The following is a 19626-nucleotide window of genomic DNA, read 5'->3' on the forward strand; positions in this document are numbered from 1 at the left end:
TGTGTCTGTCAGAGCAACAAAGACTACTGCATGTACAGTGCCAGTTAAAGCACAGCAGTAGTGTCATAGGAAGTTCAGTGAAATGCAGTTGAAAAGCAACCTGTGTCTTTCTAGGGTTGCCACAGCAACCAACTTCAGATGAACATACCTTGGCATAGCTTGAAACAACTTTAAACCTTTGTATCTGTTCTTCCACCACCTCCACATTTTTGTTGCTTATACAGATTTTCCTTAACCTTTTGTTTCTGTTTGTGCCTGCAGTCATTGAGTCCTTGAAATAGTCAGTCGTTGGTTTGGTCTATTGGAGCTGACCTGCCGCACCTTATTTTCAATTAACAAAGGAAATGAAACTGTGTAAGTATATTCAACCTCAGTGTGAGTGTCCATTCAGGCTGTCCACCACTTTGATTCAGACTGAAATGTCTCACCAACTAAGACATGGATGGCTATTATATTTTTTGCAGTCATTCATTCTCTTTTTGGGAACAAATATAATAATTGGATGACCCATTGATTTTTCTTCTAGCCTCATTTTTAATTAGTAAAATACCATATATATGGCAAAACAACTCCAAAGCTACTTTTGTGCTTCAGCAGGAAAGTGGATATGACAATGTTAGAAAGACTAGAACACACAAGGAATATCAAACACCGCAACCGCAAGTATGTTATGTCCAAAATGTTAATTCAGTGCTAATTACTAAATGTTAGCATGCTAACACAGTAAGTCTGAACACATGCTAATCCTTGATTGTTGTTGACGTGCAGATGATTGTCCCTAAACCGATGAAAAAAGCAATTGAAATGCAATATTGTGCAAATAATGTATGCACCTATATCCTCACTAAAGACTCATCCTAGGAGGAATTCTTTGGCCCACTGACCTAACTAAAGTTTTGCCTTTTACATCAGTTATGTATAAAATTTACATAACTAGGTAACCATAAACTACCAACCAACCAACATCTAATCACAGAGACGTGAGACCACAGTATGTTTTGCTGGGCTATTTTAACAAAGCAGTGTTTCTCTGTTAGCTTCAATAAACTAGTGTCATAATTCTGATAATGAATCTCATCCTTACGTTTAAGTTTAATTTCTCACCATTGTGGACCACAAGCAAACAGCTACAGACAAACAAATAACGTTTCCATGCTAGAATGCCTTGAATAAACCCATAGAGTAAGCGTGTTGACTACTGAAATATTTCAGTTCAACAGCCATAATTTTGGTGCAGGTCAAATGATCTCTATTGGGGTAAACCTTGACTTTTCACACTTACACCTTTCTTGTCAACCAATAAATAAGTGCTCCCATCCATCCATCTGTTCATCCGTCCAACCATCCATCCATTTAAACACCCCTTCTTCTCTTGCCAAGCAAGAAACGATTGTCTGCCCCTCCCTTCCTTCTCCAGGCACTGTGACAGACTCATCTGCCATACATCTGTTAGAAAAGGGATTTAGTTCTGCTTAAGTTGCTTTCACCCATTCACAGGGGCCCCTTACAGCGAAGCACTAGGCTCCAATTTAAGCCTTGACTGTCCCAGCCGATGACAAATGCTTGTTTTTCTCTGTGTAGTGTCTGGACAGCTGTGGTTGGTGTGTGTTAGGGACAAATTTAGGATTGATTATCTGAAAGCTAGGTCATGCGTGGAGGAAGCAGCCTGAAGTTTTGAACTTTGATCTCTCAACCACGAGATGTAAAACACATACGGCACTCAGCTTACAGTATGGAGACTTACAGGACTGTGATAACAACAGTTGCCTATTCCCAGACAGATGTAGACAGAGGTTACACATGCATGAAGTTTCTCTTATTTTTGAACATCTATAAATAGCTGTCGATTACATGATTAAATGGAAGAAACATTAAACTGATAGTTTTGCTTAAATTTTGCAAAAATACAGCAAAGCCATGGTAGCTCTAGCTGTGCTTAAGGATGCATTATTTAATTATTTTATGTATCTATTTATTTATGCTTAAAATGATTAAATAAAAAAAATAATAAAGCTGGTATTCCGAAATAATCATTAAACATAGAGTAGTGTTGCTTTATTTAGAATTCAGGAATACAGTGGCTAATTGTTAAAAATAATTAAGAAAAGTAATGCTTTAAAAATCTAATTTGACTCTGTGCTACCAAAGTAGCTTATTTTATATGTCATTCAGGTTTGGATTATTGAGATTTATGATCTTATTACATATAACAAAATCATTTGCTGCTACTCAATATACGTTTGAGTTCGGATTTTGTTTTACTTCTTTCCTTTCCCATTAGTCATGTAACAACCCTAAGATTATCTTGTGGTGCTTTGGAGTAGTTCAACCCCTACTGTAGTTTGGGATCGTGTGAACTAATATGTTTGCAATGTTACTAGAAGTAGGAGCTACTACAGTGAACTGCTGTTCACACTCGTGACTAAAAAAAACAATGAGTTAATTTATAATAGTTTGTCACCGAAGACATTCTTTTGTAGGCTGACTACTTTAGAGCTTCACTTTCTGCTTCTGCTTCTGATTCTGTTATGGAGTATTTGCAGTTTTACATTTACACCATACTATGTTCCAACCCTGGGTATATAATTAACGGTATAATTAAAATAATTACAGCCGCAAGGAGGATTTCAGTTAAGCATCAGTGTTAATAACCAGAAATTTATGGGGGTCAGCGCCGGTTAATCCGCCTGTTGCTGCTCTGCAGTAACTATCATTGTTTATTTATGTGTAGCAAATCCCGCCACCAGGGGGCAGTGAAGGCCCTGCAGTCGAACAGAGTGAGTCGCTGTATGGATTCTCAGCCCCACAGTTTTGTAGGCTGAACACTGGGCTGCCCTACTAAGTTGTGAGCCTATCCAGAAATGACTTATTTTGAGTGCGGGGGAGAGTTTTCTGTGACTCTGTGGTACGTAAACGGGTGTGTAAAGTCTGAATATGACTTCCAGTGGCGATCATCATCAAGCAAACAGCAAACATCAGTATAAACAAAAATCAAGTTGATTCAGTAAAACCCATATCCTACTGTTTTTATGACTGTATGATCATATTTGATGTTTTTTATTATCTGCATGGCGCAGCATACTGTAAACATGTGAACGAACTATTAAATCTGAACGCTTGGATGAGCTAAGGGAGGTTTCACTTATAAGAAAAGCACAAGCACCATTTACGTATAAAAATATTTAGAAGAAAGGAAAATAAAATACAGGTGTTTAAAAATGCAGCAAATGTGATTTTAATAAATAAATATTTCTCATGACGTAGCCTGCAAATACAATAAGATTGTGTTTGTGTTTGTTTTCCATTCAGATAATGTAATGCAAATATGATCCCTGTATCGCATGTACTGTAGCCTGTGCACGGTATATGAGTCACACAAGATGCTGATCTCCTAAGGTTTGCCGCCACCAGCAGCAGACACCTTCACCCAGCCACTTCGTTGCCCACACAGAGAGGGAGGAGGGCACTGCTGGATCCCGTTCGATTCGAATTCCCTTTCGCTGGACCGATCGCACTAATTGATCTCCTCGTGCATCCCGGAGGACCCCCCCCCCCCCCCTCCTCCTCCTCCCCCTCCTCCCCCCTCTCCCCCGTGCGAGGAGCTTGGAGGATCGAGGGGAGACCGCTGTTGTGTGGCCGCAGATGACACGCAGAAGAAAGTGTGTGGGCGGATGAGGAAGTTGGGAGCACGGATTGATGGTTATACACACCTACTGTACTGACACCTTTTCGCAGCAGCGGCAGCAGCACACGCCGGGGTCTCCATCCACCAGTTTATGTGATCAGAAGTGATCCGTGTATAGGAAAATGATAATCAAGTTTGTGGCCATCCTCCTTGTACTTCTGCTCGCTCAAGGTGTTCGGTGAGTCTGATCTTTTTGCTTGATCAACAGCTGGACGGTCTTTCGTTGAAGCTTCCAAAGTTAAGGATATAATGGCAATTACGCATTTTATGTCAATGAGTGTAGTTGATAATGCATGATTTTTTTCTGAGGGCTTTCCCCGCACATTCACACAAACACACACAGCAACCATTTACTGCTGTGCCCAGATCCAGAGTCTGGGGTCTGACAATCATTCACAGTGGGTTTCACTGTTTCACAATACAAGCTGCATACGTGATAGCATACCATGTTTTAGTGCTGCGACAAAGTTTTCATGACAATGATGGTTATTAAATGGAGAACCACTGTAACATGATAAAGGACCCCCCTCCTTTCTCTTAACCCCACCCTCTTTCCCCAACACAACCCCCCAGTTCTGATCTACTGGAATATGGCAATGACGATGAAGATCAGCACGACACCACTGTCAATCAAATGCTGGTTCCCAGGTCGTACCAGGAGGATGCTACACTTATACTGAACAATCTGCTTAAGGAATATGACAAGACTCTTCGGCCAGACATTGGAGGTAGGATTGGATCATGTTGTAAAGTTTAAAGCTTGTGTAATAGCGTGAAAACTTGAGTTTTCAGGAGTTTTCAGTTTTTCATTATTCATTTTGCTCTACATCTTTCTACTTATTACTAATTAATATAGTCATAAAATATAACATAAAGGTGTTTTAATATAATTGATACATATGAGACAGGTTAGACTAACAAGGCTTTTTGTGTCACTTAAATTCAAACCATAAAAGAAACTGAAATTTTGTTTGTGGGGTTCCTTTCTCTCAGTTTATGAAATACCTGTACTATCAAACAGGAGCAGGACCAATCACCTAATGGAGTAATTAGGTGATTATTAATTGTTCTAGTTTTAGCATAATCTGTACTAGTTTTGCGAGTCATATGTTGGTACTGTCACCTACATTAAACCACAAATACCACACTGTACAAATATTAATTTACAAGTGAAAGACTGAATGAAAAAAGTTACTTAAGAAAAGTATTGCTGAAAATAAAAGTACTCAAATGCAGCAAATGACCCTACAGTATCAAATATGACAGAAATATGTTTAGCGAAAAAATCAAGTGTAAAAACTTTTTACTGCTGTAGTTGGTCGAGGTAGAGCTATTAATCAGGTAGTACAGTTTGTTACCATCTGTCATATCTAATGGAATCATTTATTTTTTTGTATCTTTATCTGAAAATGAACTATTATCAAAAGGAAAGTACAATATTTCTATTTTAAGTTAGTTGGTTAAAAGAAGGTGATGTTTACCATTGTGTAGCATCCCCTCTTCTTTTAACAACTTTCTGTAAACCTGTGGGAAGTGAGGAGACCAGTTGCTGCAGTTGTAGGAGATGTTTGTTGTCCCATTCTTGTCTGATGCAGGATTCTAGCTGCTCAACATTCCTGAGCCTTTGTTGCTGGATTTTTTGTTTTAGGATGCACCAAATGTTTTTTTATTGCAGACAGGCCAGTTCAGCAACTGGTCTCTTCTCCTGTGAAGCCATGCTGTTGTGATGGATGCAGTATGTGGTTTAGCATTGTCTTGCTGAAATGTGCAGGGCCTTCCCTGAAAGAGATGTTGTCTGGATAGGAGCATATGTTGCTCTAAACCTCTATGTACTTTTTCAGCATTGATGGAGCCTTTCCAGGTGTGTACACTGCCCACTCCACAGGCATTAATGCACCTCCATACCAGAAGGTTGAGAAAACCATTAAAAAGACACTAACATTTAATGTTTTTTATTGATCAGGGTTTCGAGATCATTGCGTTGGGCCATCTGTACTTAATAGAAAGGCATAACTGTAAGAAAAACATACAACTTCTTCTTATTTTCCTCATTATTATTTAAATCTATGCAATATTTTATTCCAAACTAATGAGGCTGGCTGTGAATCAAATGGTTACTGGCTTGATCCCCAGAGTGTTGTCACTGGTGGGCTGCTGACTGGAAGAGTTCCCTGTAATAAGTGTTTAGCCCCATTTATTGCTACAGGTGCCATTTGAAGAGCTAGTCTGTTTCTGAGTTCTTGGAACATAAAGGTTAAGGTGGGGCTACCAGTGAACTGATTACTTGACATGATGGTAGTGGTACAATATACAGTATATTTCAGGTCTATATCCAAGAGAATTTATAAACACAGAACCTGGCTCTTGTGAACGTTTATCTCTAACTTCTGCATTTCCATCTTAATGGGAAAATTGAGATGTAATTATTCACTCTAAAAACAGTAGTATTCTTAATGTAAATAACGAAACTTCAATTTCCGGCCCTTGTGGTAGTCAAGTCACAGAAAAATTTAAAAAAGGATGTAATTCACCTACTCTGTATGTAATTCAGTGGCAACACTTTGTTAAAATATCATCATTCTCTATGTCCAGCATCAACAGTCTACCTAAAAGTCATGTATGTAGGCAGTAACATCATAACTTGTCTGATCACAACAAATTTGACATTTTCGTTACTACTTGTGAGTAATCTATTGATAGGTGTCCATCCATTGGTACATTACAAATAAAAACAGCTAATATCTGCAGGAATTTGACATGCTTTAATAGTGCTAATTGCCCATAATGTAAACATAGAGTGACTCTATAGAAACATTATAATGCACACCTCATGAAGTCTTTCATGTTGAACTACCAATGTTTTTAAGACCACAAAGAATTTCCAATGTGATTTTTTTATATTTACCCTGGGTGTTATCTACAGGAACAGCACAGGTATCTCAATTATATTTAAGGTGGTTCCACACTGTCAGACTTTGGAATACTGTGGTTGCTATATTAATTAGTTTTTTGCTAACATTTTTCCAGTATTACTTCTTCTTGGGTTTAGATTTTGCATTCCCAATCAACAATATGTTTATAAAATCAGAGGAACAGTTGGTTATCTCACATATGGTATTCTATTGAGAACTGCTGTATGTTTTGTTTTCTGCAGTAAAATGATGGGACATTGTTCTCCTCTCTCTACCTAAACACATACTTACATCAATACATGCTGAAGTAGTAAGAGTTCTCCAGACAAGTTCTGTACATTATATATGTTCTTTACTGGAATTGGGAACCGAGCCGATTTTACATATTGAGGTCATTATACAAGTGATGGGGAGTATGACTCCATGTGTGAAAAAAAATTGTATAAAGCTTTTTTCTTTGCGCTCCAGATGGAACTGTGTGAAGTCTGATAAGTTGCTTCAAGTGATGTCACCCAAGGCAGTGTCTGGAGAAATGCTTGCAAGTTACCAAACTTTCTTACCATACAGCCTGCCCTTCATTTCTGCTCGAGGCTAATGGCTCATGAATATATTAGCTGCTACCAGCACAGGACCATTTGCATTGTGGGTAACATAGACAGCATGTTTTGATGGCTACTGTGTCTACCACTTGTAATGCTACATTTTTGGTCTGCTTTTTTTAAGGAAAATCACTTTAACCATGTAAAATACTTTTTAATCTATTATTCCTATTTAGGAAGGACCTTACTATAGATTATTTTGTATCATCATTTGGCTTTTTGCTGTTTTTGACTTTTTTAAATGAAACATACATTATTTATATACCTCAACACAACCTCTTCTACGATACATCAATAAATAAGATATGTCATTTTGTAAAATATAATAAATTGATTAATAATTTTGGGAATGACAAAATTCACTTAATTTATTATTATTATTAATCATTTGTTATGAAAGGTAGACAATTGAACCACAAAGAAGGAATTTGGGAAAACAAAAAACACAGTTTGAATCGGTTTTTAACACTCACTAAGTGCCTTTTTACATTTAGGATTAAAACAATGACATTTCTAATACCTTTATAATTATAATAATAATAATAATAATAATTACCTTAACACAATGTCGTCATCTAACTTAAGATGACGACATTGTGTTAAGGTAATGAAACAGAACAAAATTAAACCTTAAAAAATTAAACTAAATTAAATGGCAATGCAACAATGCATCAAATTTTTAATTTTTTTCAGTTAAAAGATAACCTCTCTAAAACATAGAGAGGTTATTAATTTTAGATTTCGATAATAGCCAAAAGTAATCCCCAAATTAACAGTCTGGATAGAAAACAGATGATCTCCAGCCTTTGTAATAGCAACTGACTTAGTGAGGACTCTCATATTTTGTTTGTTATTACAACAATAGATCTACGCGCAAATTGTTCAAAACAACTTTATTGCTACAGGTAGGAAGCCAAAGGAAGAAGTCTGGTGCTTTACAATGAAGGTTTAAGTTTTATCCCCGCCATGTACCATTTGTATTTCTTTGTATTGTTTTTACTCTAATAAATAAAAAAATAAATGAACATAACACAATCTACTAGCAATTATAATCGGGGTTAAACAAAACAAAACAAAAAACCCAACTCAGATTGCACCTTTAACCTGTGTCTTAATTTTATTGGCTAATCATTGGTCGGTCATGGATACTGTGGTTATTGTGATTGGCTGTACGTGAGGAAGAGAAACAGAGGCAGGGAGATACGGGAGAAGTTGACGTAACGGAAATCCGCCTGTAGTAAGGTAAACACATAGAAAACAGTATTTTTGCAACTTTCCTAAGGTCATTAATAATGTATGTGGTTTGTTGCTTGATTGTATGTTAGAAGGAATTCTGTAAAGTTGTCTCTGTAAATTCTGTGGTGAAGAAAGCCGTTAAGCTAACGTTAGCGACCGACACGATGCTAACCGCTTTTCTAACTTCTGTTAGCGTTGATTGATTGATTAGAAACACCGGCTACAGCTATTCTTGTGCGAAGCATGGATGTGTGGACTAGTCGCCTGGTTGTTGAACCTGATATTGGATGCAAAGTCCGATTGCATTGAAACAGAGACGTAAGTGAACATTCGTGTGTGTGTGACGCTGTTTGAGTTGTTCAATACACTGAGATATTTTTTACATGAACTTTTTATGGTCTTGGGGTGGTTTTATTAGATAACTGTACATTATATGACGATTACTATGACGTTATTTTACAGTAAAATATATATGATGATGGTTATAAACCAAGCTAGTAGCACTAAAAGGATTGTACAGTATTACTGGCGTACACTCGGGAAACCGGTGCAAAGTGCCAGATTTAGAAAAATAAATGAAAAGATACCAACATATAAACAAAACAAAAACATACGAAATAAAAAAAGTATTCGCTATACATGACACTGTCATTATTTTCTTACAATTTGCCGAATATCTCATTGTCAACTTTTAAATTGGTTTCTTATAGTGTTTATTTGCTTTACTACTTTTCAGTTCCATTAGTAAATAAGTTTATATAAATTTTTAATATTTCGCCAAGGTGGCCCTTGGAGGCTGGGTGGGATTCGAATCCACGGCCTTGTGCATCCCAATCTCAAGCCCCTTAATTCAACTCTAATATCTAAACTAATTTCGTGGCACACAGTTTTGGGTGTTACGGTGAGTTGTTGGCAGTCAGCAATATCTGACCTCTGAAATGAAGCTGAACTGTAGCTGTGGCATCCATGGGGCTGCCCTGAGGCTGACAGTTCGTGGAGGATTTCATCCTGGGGCTGCTGAGAGGTGTGGTGGAGTGCTCTGATGACCTCTGCTCTGTCTGTCTGTGGGACTGTATAAAGTCAATTCAGCAGTTCTGAAATCCAATCAAAAGTAAAATGAAAACTATTATTTAAATTGAAATTATAACTGAATACATATTAGCTTGCTCAGGCAAATTCACAGAACGCAAATATGAATGACGGTGTGCATTACTTCTGCTAAAATTGCTTTCACACATGCATAAAAATAAAATCCATTCCAGTCAGGTGTGATGCACATCCTCTCTTGGGCAATTTGCATTTGTTTGGAGAAGGCCTGCTGAAAACCTGTGCTTTCACAACTCAATCTGTCACACTTCAGCCTTTTTTTTTTTTTTTAGACAAAGATTGAGGCATTGAGGCATTTTGTCATTATGTTGACTCTTCTTAAAGCTGTTTTTGTGACTTATACTCAACTTTGAAATGCCAGCAAAATGCTTCTCCGTGAACACAGCTGCCAGCATCCCAGTAATAGAGACAGTTAATAATGTGATGTCCAATGTGGTATTTAGATGTGGATGAAATTGTTGGTAAGCTTACATAAAAAAAGAAATCCCTGATTTACAATAAATGATCCAATACAAAAAACAAAAATGGTTCTGTGAAGTGAAAGAGGTAGCAGGTTGGAGTAAAATTTGTTGGTTTAACAGCACTTGCCTTACGTCGGTACTCCATGTGAATAAATAGCCCCCCCCCCCCCACCCATGTGCACATCACGACAAAATGTATTTTTACATTAAGTGTTACGTTCATGGTCAATCCAGTTCATTATAAAATCACACGGGTAGGAATTAAGGGATCCAAGAGACGTTTTTGTTGATGTTGTGCCCAAATTTCCCTGACCGTATTACATTTACTCCCTTTTTTGCATAAAGAATGAGAACCCGCCATTCCCTGGAGATAGACTTTGTTTACTGAGTAAAGGCTGTATATGTCTGTTTCTGCCTTGAAACACAGCATTTAATTGCCCCTCCTCTCCAGCTGCAGTAGAGTGACCCAGTAAGTGAATGAAGAGAGTGAGCGGCATCAGTGAGAACAAATCCATAAATCAGACAAATCAAATGTTCTTTTTCTTTTCTGTTACACAGCGCTTAATTTCTAAAACACAAAAACATGGATGTATCTCTACACAACACTGCAGAAAGAACTTTGTATGAAGACAACTGAAGTTCAAATTTCTTCTGTCTGCTCCATATTGGCCTCTTTGCTCTGGAGGGGTAGTATGTGACCACGGTCAGACAAATGTACGCTTGAAACTGGATGCATGTAATGATTACAATACAGTGCAGTGATATTAGATCTGACAATATGATTTTGTGCTGTTAAACCAAGTCCACACATAAGCAAAAGTGATTGATGGGATGTTTAAGCTTGAATCTGATATGCCAGACTGCCCATGGTAAGCTCCAATTTGTTGGCCTCATAAGTTTAAAACAAAGTTTAAATAGAAATGTGTTAATATTATATTTATTATTTTAGTTTTTTGAGGGGAAAGGAAAGCAATAACTATCAAGAAAGCAAAGTTATACACTGGCTTTCATAACTGATATAATCTTGATTCAAAGCCATATTTTGTTGTCTGTGCAGGCCCACACTGAGACATACCAGAGAAATTATTTGCATGCAATAAATACATCTTATTAATGCTCAGCGTGCTTTACTTGACCTTTCCATAGAATTTAACAACCAAAAGTGCTGCTAGAGAAATTAAAAAAACAAAATTTTTGGTGTGTGTGCGTGCAAAACCTCATCATTCTTTTGCCACTGTGCCTCAAAAATGTCTAGGCAAAATGCTGTTTAAACATAACACTTGATGTTAGCTGACCATTGTCTTTGACTGCTCTTGTCCATTTGTACATTGTAGAGTTTTATTATTTCTACTCCAATCTAGCAAAACATTTGATTGCTAAAAGATATTCTTGTTCAGATAAACTAACTGAATATGACCTCAGTATTTATTAGGTAGTACACAAAGCAACATAACTGTGCTTGAGTCTGTATCATATTGTGAGTGCTGTTTCTCATCTGGTGAAATCACCTTTTTATACATGAAGGCAAGGCCACAAATTAGTGCAGTAATTCTGCCTTGAAGGACCAGGGTAAAATGGGCTTCTGATTGGCTCATTTACTCCTTCTGGTCAAATACAAGTTGTGTAGTATTGACAATGTTTGCACGATGATGTCAGCAATGATTTGATTTATAAATAAAACAATATAATTCCTCCTCATATTTTAGCCATCCAGTATATTCTGCTCTGCATTAAACCTGTGCCGTGCCTTGTCGTTACTTTGACAATAAACCACCAGAACAACCTTCCACTGTATTTTGACTGTGTTTAGTTTAATATTAGCTGCAAGATTTTTGTGTTTGAAGTTATTTTAAGGTTTATTAAGATTCAAACTGAGACTACACTCTGTACCTTGCATTTGCCACCACCAAGTGTAAAAGATTTTGATTTATAACCGTTTCAGTAGAAAGTTTTAGAAGCCTGAGCTGAACTTTCAGTTGACTTTGTACAAAGACTCTAGTGGGATCAATTAGCTCCGTATCAATTAACAGGCTTTATTTGTGTTTGTAGGTTCTTTAAAATGACCGAGCTGTCAACTTTTCCCCCCGTCAGCAACTTAGTTCAGTCTGGTGATTTACATTTTGGATGGGGAATCTTCCTCCAGCTCTGAGTCTATAATTAGGATGAAAATTTGGTGAAATTCCGTTGGCAAACGCCGTGTCATCCATGAACTGGCAGTGTTTGTGTGAGGAGAAAACATAAAATACCCTGCATAAACGAACACACTCGGTGAAGACGCTGAGTCAAAGACAGATCTGGGACATTTAAGTCATTGTGGGAAAAAAAACCTCTGTTCAGCTGAGATGTGCTGTAGTGACTCTCGAAGAAACACACAGCAAGTACTCTCACAAAGTCATTTAGATACTATATTCAGAACAGTGTGGCTCATATTTAAGATACTCCTGGGTTTCTCTAAATCAGAGTCATCAGTTTACATGCAACCCCACAAAATATTGAGCAATGTTCTTCTTTTTGCCTCTTTTATATATAAAACATATGAGGTCCTCTGTAGTGTATCGTGTTATATACAGGTAATTGTGGACTAAAAACTGCTGCTTTTATCATCTGAGTTTTTAATTGGCCATTTATTTACAGCTTAATCTTAAGCTGAATGTATTATGTTTTAGTGGTTGTTTAGCAAAAACCACTACTTCAAATCTATATGCAACTTTTTGTATTCAGGCTAGTACAGTTGTTGCATAAAACTTGAAATCAGTTCACGTTGCCCAGCCCTCGCTCTCCCTTTTTCTCGTGGAGTTGTAATAAATAAGAGCCTCAAAAGGTACCAGTCAATCAATTGCTGAAATTGCTGAATCTTTTTTTTCCCTCCCTTTTTGTCTTCTATTTTGTCTACTGTGGGGTTGGAAGATTGCTAGCTTGTGAGGCAGCCGTATTAATGTCTGAAATCACGGTATGAGGGAAAGACTAGTGTGTGTGTGTGTGTGTGTGTGTGTGTGTGTGTGTGTGTTGATTGACAGCTATGAGGTCCCACCACAGGTGTTGGCCTTCTCTGATCAGTTAGAAAGCTTCATAAACCCTTAGAAAGCAATATCTCTCTACTGCTGCCAAGTTGTTCTAAGAATCTGGGTGACAGTAGACTTTTGTAGCACCTTTGTAGAGCTCAAAGCCAAGATAGAGGAGGCTGGTCAATGATTGTACCACTAGTTATAGATTCAGTATTCTCCTGTCTTGAGTTGCACCTTTTTTATGTAAAATTATTTTTAAAAATGGAATTAATTATTAAAAAAATATTTCTCAATATACAGTGAGGCAGCAATCCTACTAGAATTGTTGTTCATGGTGGCAGCTTGGCTCTGAAGGTGGCATTGTCAGTCCTTTCTAGTCGAGAGGTTGTTGGCTTCTCTACTTTTGCACGTATTGATAATTTTAAATAACTATTGCCATAAAACATGTTAGTGACATTTGTGGTTCCCAGAGAATAAATCGTAGTGACTCGTGATATTGGTCATAAAAACCATCTTAACACGATTTCAGTTCTCCTATTATGTTGGTTTATGACCAGATATCTGCAAGACTGATAATATTCTCATCCAGTTCATCTTTATTTTTTTATTTGTTGCTAATTAGCAAATGTGAAAATTCCTGCTGTATTCAATTTTATAGATATGGTTATATAGGTTTAGATATGGGTAAAACTTAAACAGTTTTTTCGCTGGCTTCAGTGGGCATGACGTTCTTTGTTCCTCTGCACCTTCTCACAGTTTGGGTGTCGTCTGCAAATATACTGTTTTGACCACTTGCAGCTGTTTGAAAGGATTTGGATACTTTAAGTTTTTCTCAACATAACTTTTATCTTGACACTTTTAGCACCTCTTTGTATTTTGGCTCATTTATTCATGTAAATCGAATTGGAAACTGCTTAAAAAGCTCATGGTGGTCAGTATATAATTGTTTTAAATTCTGCACTAGTAAGTTCTTAAAACTTCAAGCTAAACAAGTAGATTTCATATCGTTTGCACAGATCTCACAGCTTTATTGCAACCCATGCTTCCCCTCTTAGCATTTAGCGTTATCAGTTGTCTGTTTATTCATTCTCAGACATCATTCTCACACCTTTTAAAATTTGTCTCCTGTTAGGGATTTATGTTATTTACAACACTTTTAAAAGCAGGCAAAAAGTGAGAACTTTCTTTACAGCAGTGAGGTGGAGCTGAGAAAGTAGCAGTAGAAATCCAAGTTACAGCATAACAGGGTTATTATCTTAGCCTCCATGTTTGTTTTCTTCCTGTCTTTTCAATTCAGCGATGAGCCTAATCTTTATATAAACTGGGTGACTGGTCCACTTGCGAAAAAAGTGACCCACATATCCTGTGAGCTGAACAAGTGTTGAGCCTCACCTCAAATGATGAGAAACAGTTAGTGTTAGATGAAGATGAGGTGGTTTCATGTCCCTATTGTGTCACTTTCTTTTTGTATTCCGAGTGTGATCCCTGTTTGTGATCTGTGCGATCATCGTGTACTGTGCAAAGATGCATGTCTGTGTCTGTTTGTGTGTGTCTCAGAGTTTGCATGTGTTCAGCAGTGAATCAAGGACAACATTTGAGCAGGTGTGTAGGGCTTTGTATATTTTGGGCACTCTGCATCCACGCAAATGTAAAGTTTGGAAGCCAGGATGATTCAAAGAGTTCAATTAAAGCTAAATCTGAGCTCCCCTCAAGGAGGACAACACACCTCCATTGTAAAAACATCAGTGACCAGCTATTACCTACACACCTGAACAACACAGTTTTATCATAGCTCTCCTCTCTTGCAAACGCCTCTACTTTTGTCATTCTATTACCTGTTTTCCCTATAAGGTGATATCTACCTGGACTTTCCTTTCCCCTTTGGGCTGGTTGCCTGGTTTGAATTACTTGCCTGCTTCTGACCCTTGCATGTATTTGGTTTGCGCCCTTTTACCTTCCCTGCCTGACTCATGTTTGCCTGAATGATTTTTAAGTTTGTAAAAGCTCACAGCATTTATTGAATCTGTCTATCTGCCTGTTATTAGTGCAGTTTAGTACCATGTGGATTGATCCATATCTCCTTAAAATTACATTCCAATATAACTAAATTGCAAACGTGATTGTTTTCCTGGAAAATGTTATTTAGACCACATTACGTTTCTTATGAATGTAATGACTATGTTGTCATGTAATGTAAATGGTGAGTAGTAAATACGTTGATACTGAATGCATCAATTAAATGTTACCAGACAATGTATTTTTGTCTCCCAAAATATCTGATTTCGTTTTCTGTTACTTTCCTGCAGTACAATGTCCAGTTTGGTTGACTACGGGATTATTAAAGCATTTTATGGTTGTGATTAGGGAGGTACAGGAACTGGTTAGGGTCAGTGGAAGATCCAGGGCTGGTGTAAAAGAAGAAAACCGAACATCTATTGTTTTACACAAATCATGTCTTATCGCTTTTAAACACATCCATTACTCTAACCCTAAAGTCAGCAGTTTTCTTCGGGTCATTGGCTTAAAAGTCCTGTGCATTATATGGCTTACACCCTCCCCAACCACCTCCTGGTAGCTCCCTTTCCCTTAATGAAAACAATACATTGCATTTGAACCTAATATTTACGTTACAAAAACCCAACTATTTAGTTATATTGGAACGTAATTCTTAGGAGACAGGGTTGGTGGATTGAGTTTTGATTTGAGTTGCATTTTGTGCTGCAACTTAAACCATATTGTTCTAGTCCATTTGCTACATTTTAACAGGTGGTACAATTAACTGTGGTTAATTAATGGTTTTTATTTACTCATTAACATAATGTGGAATACTTTGATACTGAATGTTTAAAATTGTAATGAACGACAAGCACGTTATAAGAAAAATGCACCTTTTTCCTATAATTTCTTTACTATCGTTATTGATTTTGTATTTTTTTCCCACAGTAGATATGAGATTATACTGCTCAGAATATAGAAGCTATACTGAGTCTAAAAACATGTGTATTATGTTTGTGTGGTTAATTACTTTCATTTTTGAGTCATTTAAATTAAAGCAATTAAATCTTAATTGCTTTAATGGGTTGAGTGTACAAAATGCTACTGCAACTGCTACTACTCAGATATATTTGCCAGAGACTATAGTTGGTCTTCCAGGGAAAAAATATCTTTGTCACACTAGTTTTAAAAGCAATAGTTTGTTTGTTTGTTTTTTAATTATAAACACAAGAACTGGAAAATTAATATAAGCAGCAATAACTACAAGTTCTGCAAAAAAAAACACACACCAAAAAAAACTGCGGGATACTATCATGCCAATATGGACCAAAAAAACTCTAAAGAATATTTTCAGCAACTTGTCAAATTAATGCTATGGGATAAGGCAGTTCTGAAGGCAAAAAGGGGTCCAACCCATTACTATCATGGTGTATTAGGTGCATGTTTCAGTTTATGTGTGTGTATAAATACAAGCAGACAGTTCTTCAGAGCCAGGTTAGTAATCCAGATGAGGCTTGTGTGTGGTCAGTGACTCACACAAGGCATTAATTGTCGCTAGCTAACAAGCTATTGATCTACACTGACTGACCACATTGCTGCAATCATACATACTATTATACCTCAAAGAATACGTTGGGCTTTTACAGTTAAGCTGTGGGTGGCAGTAAAAAGGAAAGCACCACATGTGCATTTTTAACCAACAAGCAGACACTTCTCTTATTTATTTATTTATTTTTTTAATGTAGCTGTGCTATACTTTTATCCCCCTCTATCTGATGTGTTCACTAATTTATTTACACTTTTACACATGGACTGAGTTTGCTGCTCGTGTGTCAAAGAAGAAAAGGACTTTGATTCAGATAAAAGCCAGGTGTTTGTAAGAAATAGAAAGCAGAGCTGCTCAGACATCATTGGTTTGCAGCTGTTTCCATTCTCTCTTCCTTCATCTTTTCACTCATTCCCCTCCTCTATCCATTCCATTGTATCGTCATTCTTTAATGACCCTGTCTTCCTCCCCTTACTCATTGTCAATTACTGTAAGTTGCTACATAATTTATGTGTATGTTTACACTTTAGGTTTTGAAATCCAAGTGAAAAGTTTGACCCAGTTTGCATTCTCTATTAAAATATCAAAGATCCAATTCAGATGTCAGATTCAATCACTGAGGCAAAGCACATGAGCAGAGGGTGAAATGTAGGTTCTGTAACACTTGGTCTTAGTGAATTCTATTTGTATTATTGTACAGTATACATCACCAGCCCTTTTCCCATGTTTGATAAAAGATTTAGATGCCTGCTTTGTTTTATTGAAGCATAAAAGCAATGGTTTGAAGAATCTTAGCATTATTTACTAAGAAAGTTGAGACTTTGTGTCTCTCTCATAGCCAAAAACAGATCACTCTGACTTACCACAGATGGTTTTCACTTACCTTTAATATAAAAAAATCATAACCCTCTAAATTATATGTTAAGAAGCTACAACAACAATACAAGATAATGATAAGTGTGACTGCATTTAGTAAAGTAAACAGATACTACTTAAGAAAAATATGTAAATCACGGTACATTTGGTGACAGTTCAACATGTCCTTGTCTTCTGCATTATGGGTTAATATTGATTAAAAAAATATTAATTGTTACTGTTGTAATTGTTATTGTTACTAAAGTAAAATTACTAAGAGAAATATTGCAGAAATGAGAATTGTCTTTTGCAAAATTTCCCTGATTCAAAGTCAATTGTGCAATAAATTTGAAGGGAACATGGTCAGAGCCCTTTAAACTTTTAATTTAGCTCAGAATTAATTAAATTGTTTCTCCAAGGTTTGGACCATTTTGACATCCCGGTTTATGTCTTGGTAGTAAACAATATTGTCTGTGTGGCTTGAAAGTATGAACAACCACATTTGTGTGCGAAAGACACTTGAGAGACATATTTTGCTCATATCCTCAAGTTACTCTCATCAGTTGATGTTCCTCAGATTGTCATTGATCTTTGAATTTAAAGCTGTATGCCTGCCTGAAAAGTGATAAATCAGATGTGTTTTAAGTTGAGTTGCTCTTCAGTAATGAACAGAACTGCATTCAGCTAATTTTTTGATTTAAAAAAAAAAAACAAATCACAAGACTATTACAGTTAAAATCTAGAAGCTAGGTCTCTCTCAGACTGTCTTCATTCTTTCAGTTTTCTAGTCTGCATTTGAATTTCTAAAAATGAAATAATCAGCAACCTAAACAATATTATTTAAATGTTGCCTAAAGCCAAGGTGGGTAGCACAGTGCTGCAGTTGTTGGCAGACTCGCCTCCGAGAAGAATGTTGTAAGTCCTTGTTCTCCTGCGTGGGTTTCTTCTATGTACTCCAATGAGGAGCATTAAAGCTGTTAATAAAAAAAAAAAATATGGATTGATAAACCTAAGTCTCTTTCTGAAAAACTGTATAGTCATCTTTGCTAAATGTTAACTTTCAAATTGTTAGACACAGTTAATAAATTGGCTCGGTTTACTAACAAGGCATAGGAATCATCAAGACAACATATGGAGGTTTTTAAAAAAAATAATAATTTGAAGTGGATGACATTGTTTAAAATCCCACTGATTAGACCCAACTCTAATTTACAGGTTAAATTAACCATCATGCTATAACCCTTTGGTTAATAATGAGATACTGTTGTGGTGTTGCTTTGAAGATTTGAAGGTGTATGTGCAGCTGCATGATTGTAAACATAAGTTAAAAGTATGAAAACAGCAACTGAAGCATTTTGACAGTATTTAGCAGTTACTTGCAGTTGTACACTTTGATCAGCTTTGAGCTTTGATCAACCACTGCTTAGTCTAGAGTTGCTGTATAAAAGAAAACAAAAAAAACAACATTCAAACGATCTCAAGGCCTGAGTTCAGGTAGATATTTCTTCTTTTATGTTATCTAAATCTCCATCTAAAATATCAACAACTATTAAACGGATTGTCATCAACGATTGCAAATATTTATGGGTACCAGAGGTGGAGGGTACCACTCAAACATGATTTGGGAGACACTTTTGGTCAAAAATTACACAGCCTCAGCTGAATATTAGCAAATTATCTTAATATCAAATATTAGCAAGCTAACAAATGTTTAGCAACATTATACCTCCTTAACATCAGCATCAAGGCCCCATGTGAGTGGCATAGATTTCCTAGATATGTGCAACTGTGCATGCAGTAGAAAATAGGTCGCCCTCCTATTTTCCAGTATGCATGTGTGGACCATGTGCGCACATGTTCCACTCAGTATAGAAGAGTGTGTGTCTGCTCTCCAGCTGCAGCATGCACATGTGCACCTTGGCAGCTTCAAACAGCTGTGATAGGTGAAAAGTGCAATAAATAGAATCCCCTTGAAAGCCTATAGGGAGGCTTAAAACTGCACATAATCTTTTTTTGTGTGGTATATCTATACCAGACAAAAGCATATGACCTAAACTACAGGAAGATAAATTACTTAAACACTAACATTTTATAATGTAAAATGTTAACTACACTGCACTTTAGTACATGTTAATTAATTACTTCCTACTTCCAGACAGTTATGTCACCAAGTAGGGCTAAATTGAACTCTCTGGTAAAAACAACACCCACAATTACACCATTTC

At 36.8% G+C, this 19626-nt stretch overlaps 1 protein-coding gene across 4 annotated transcripts in view; it reads left to right on the forward strand.

Annotated features, from left to right (window-relative positions):
- Positions 1-3606: 3606 nt before the first annotated feature.
- Positions 3607-19626, forward strand: part of LOC137108671 (gamma-aminobutyric acid receptor subunit gamma-3-like) — an 86106-nt gene continuing 70086 nt past the window's right edge. The window contains exons 1-2 of one of the 4 annotated variants that reach the window (XM_067493541.1): positions 3607-3863; positions 4259-4413. In XM_067493541.1, coding sequence (XP_067349642.1) covers positions 3808-3863; positions 4259-4413 — 211 coding nt within the window. In that variant the 5' untranslated portion in view covers positions 3607-3807. The other 3 variants (XM_067493542.1, XM_067493544.1, XM_067493543.1) reach the window with 3 other exon arrangements.

This window comes from Channa argus, chromosome 23 (assembly GCF_033026475.1).
Source record: "Channa argus isolate prfri chromosome 23, Channa argus male v1.0, whole genome shotgun sequence".
In the NCBI taxonomy this organism is placed as follows: domain Eukaryota; kingdom Metazoa; phylum Chordata; class Actinopteri; order Anabantiformes; family Channidae; genus Channa; species Channa argus.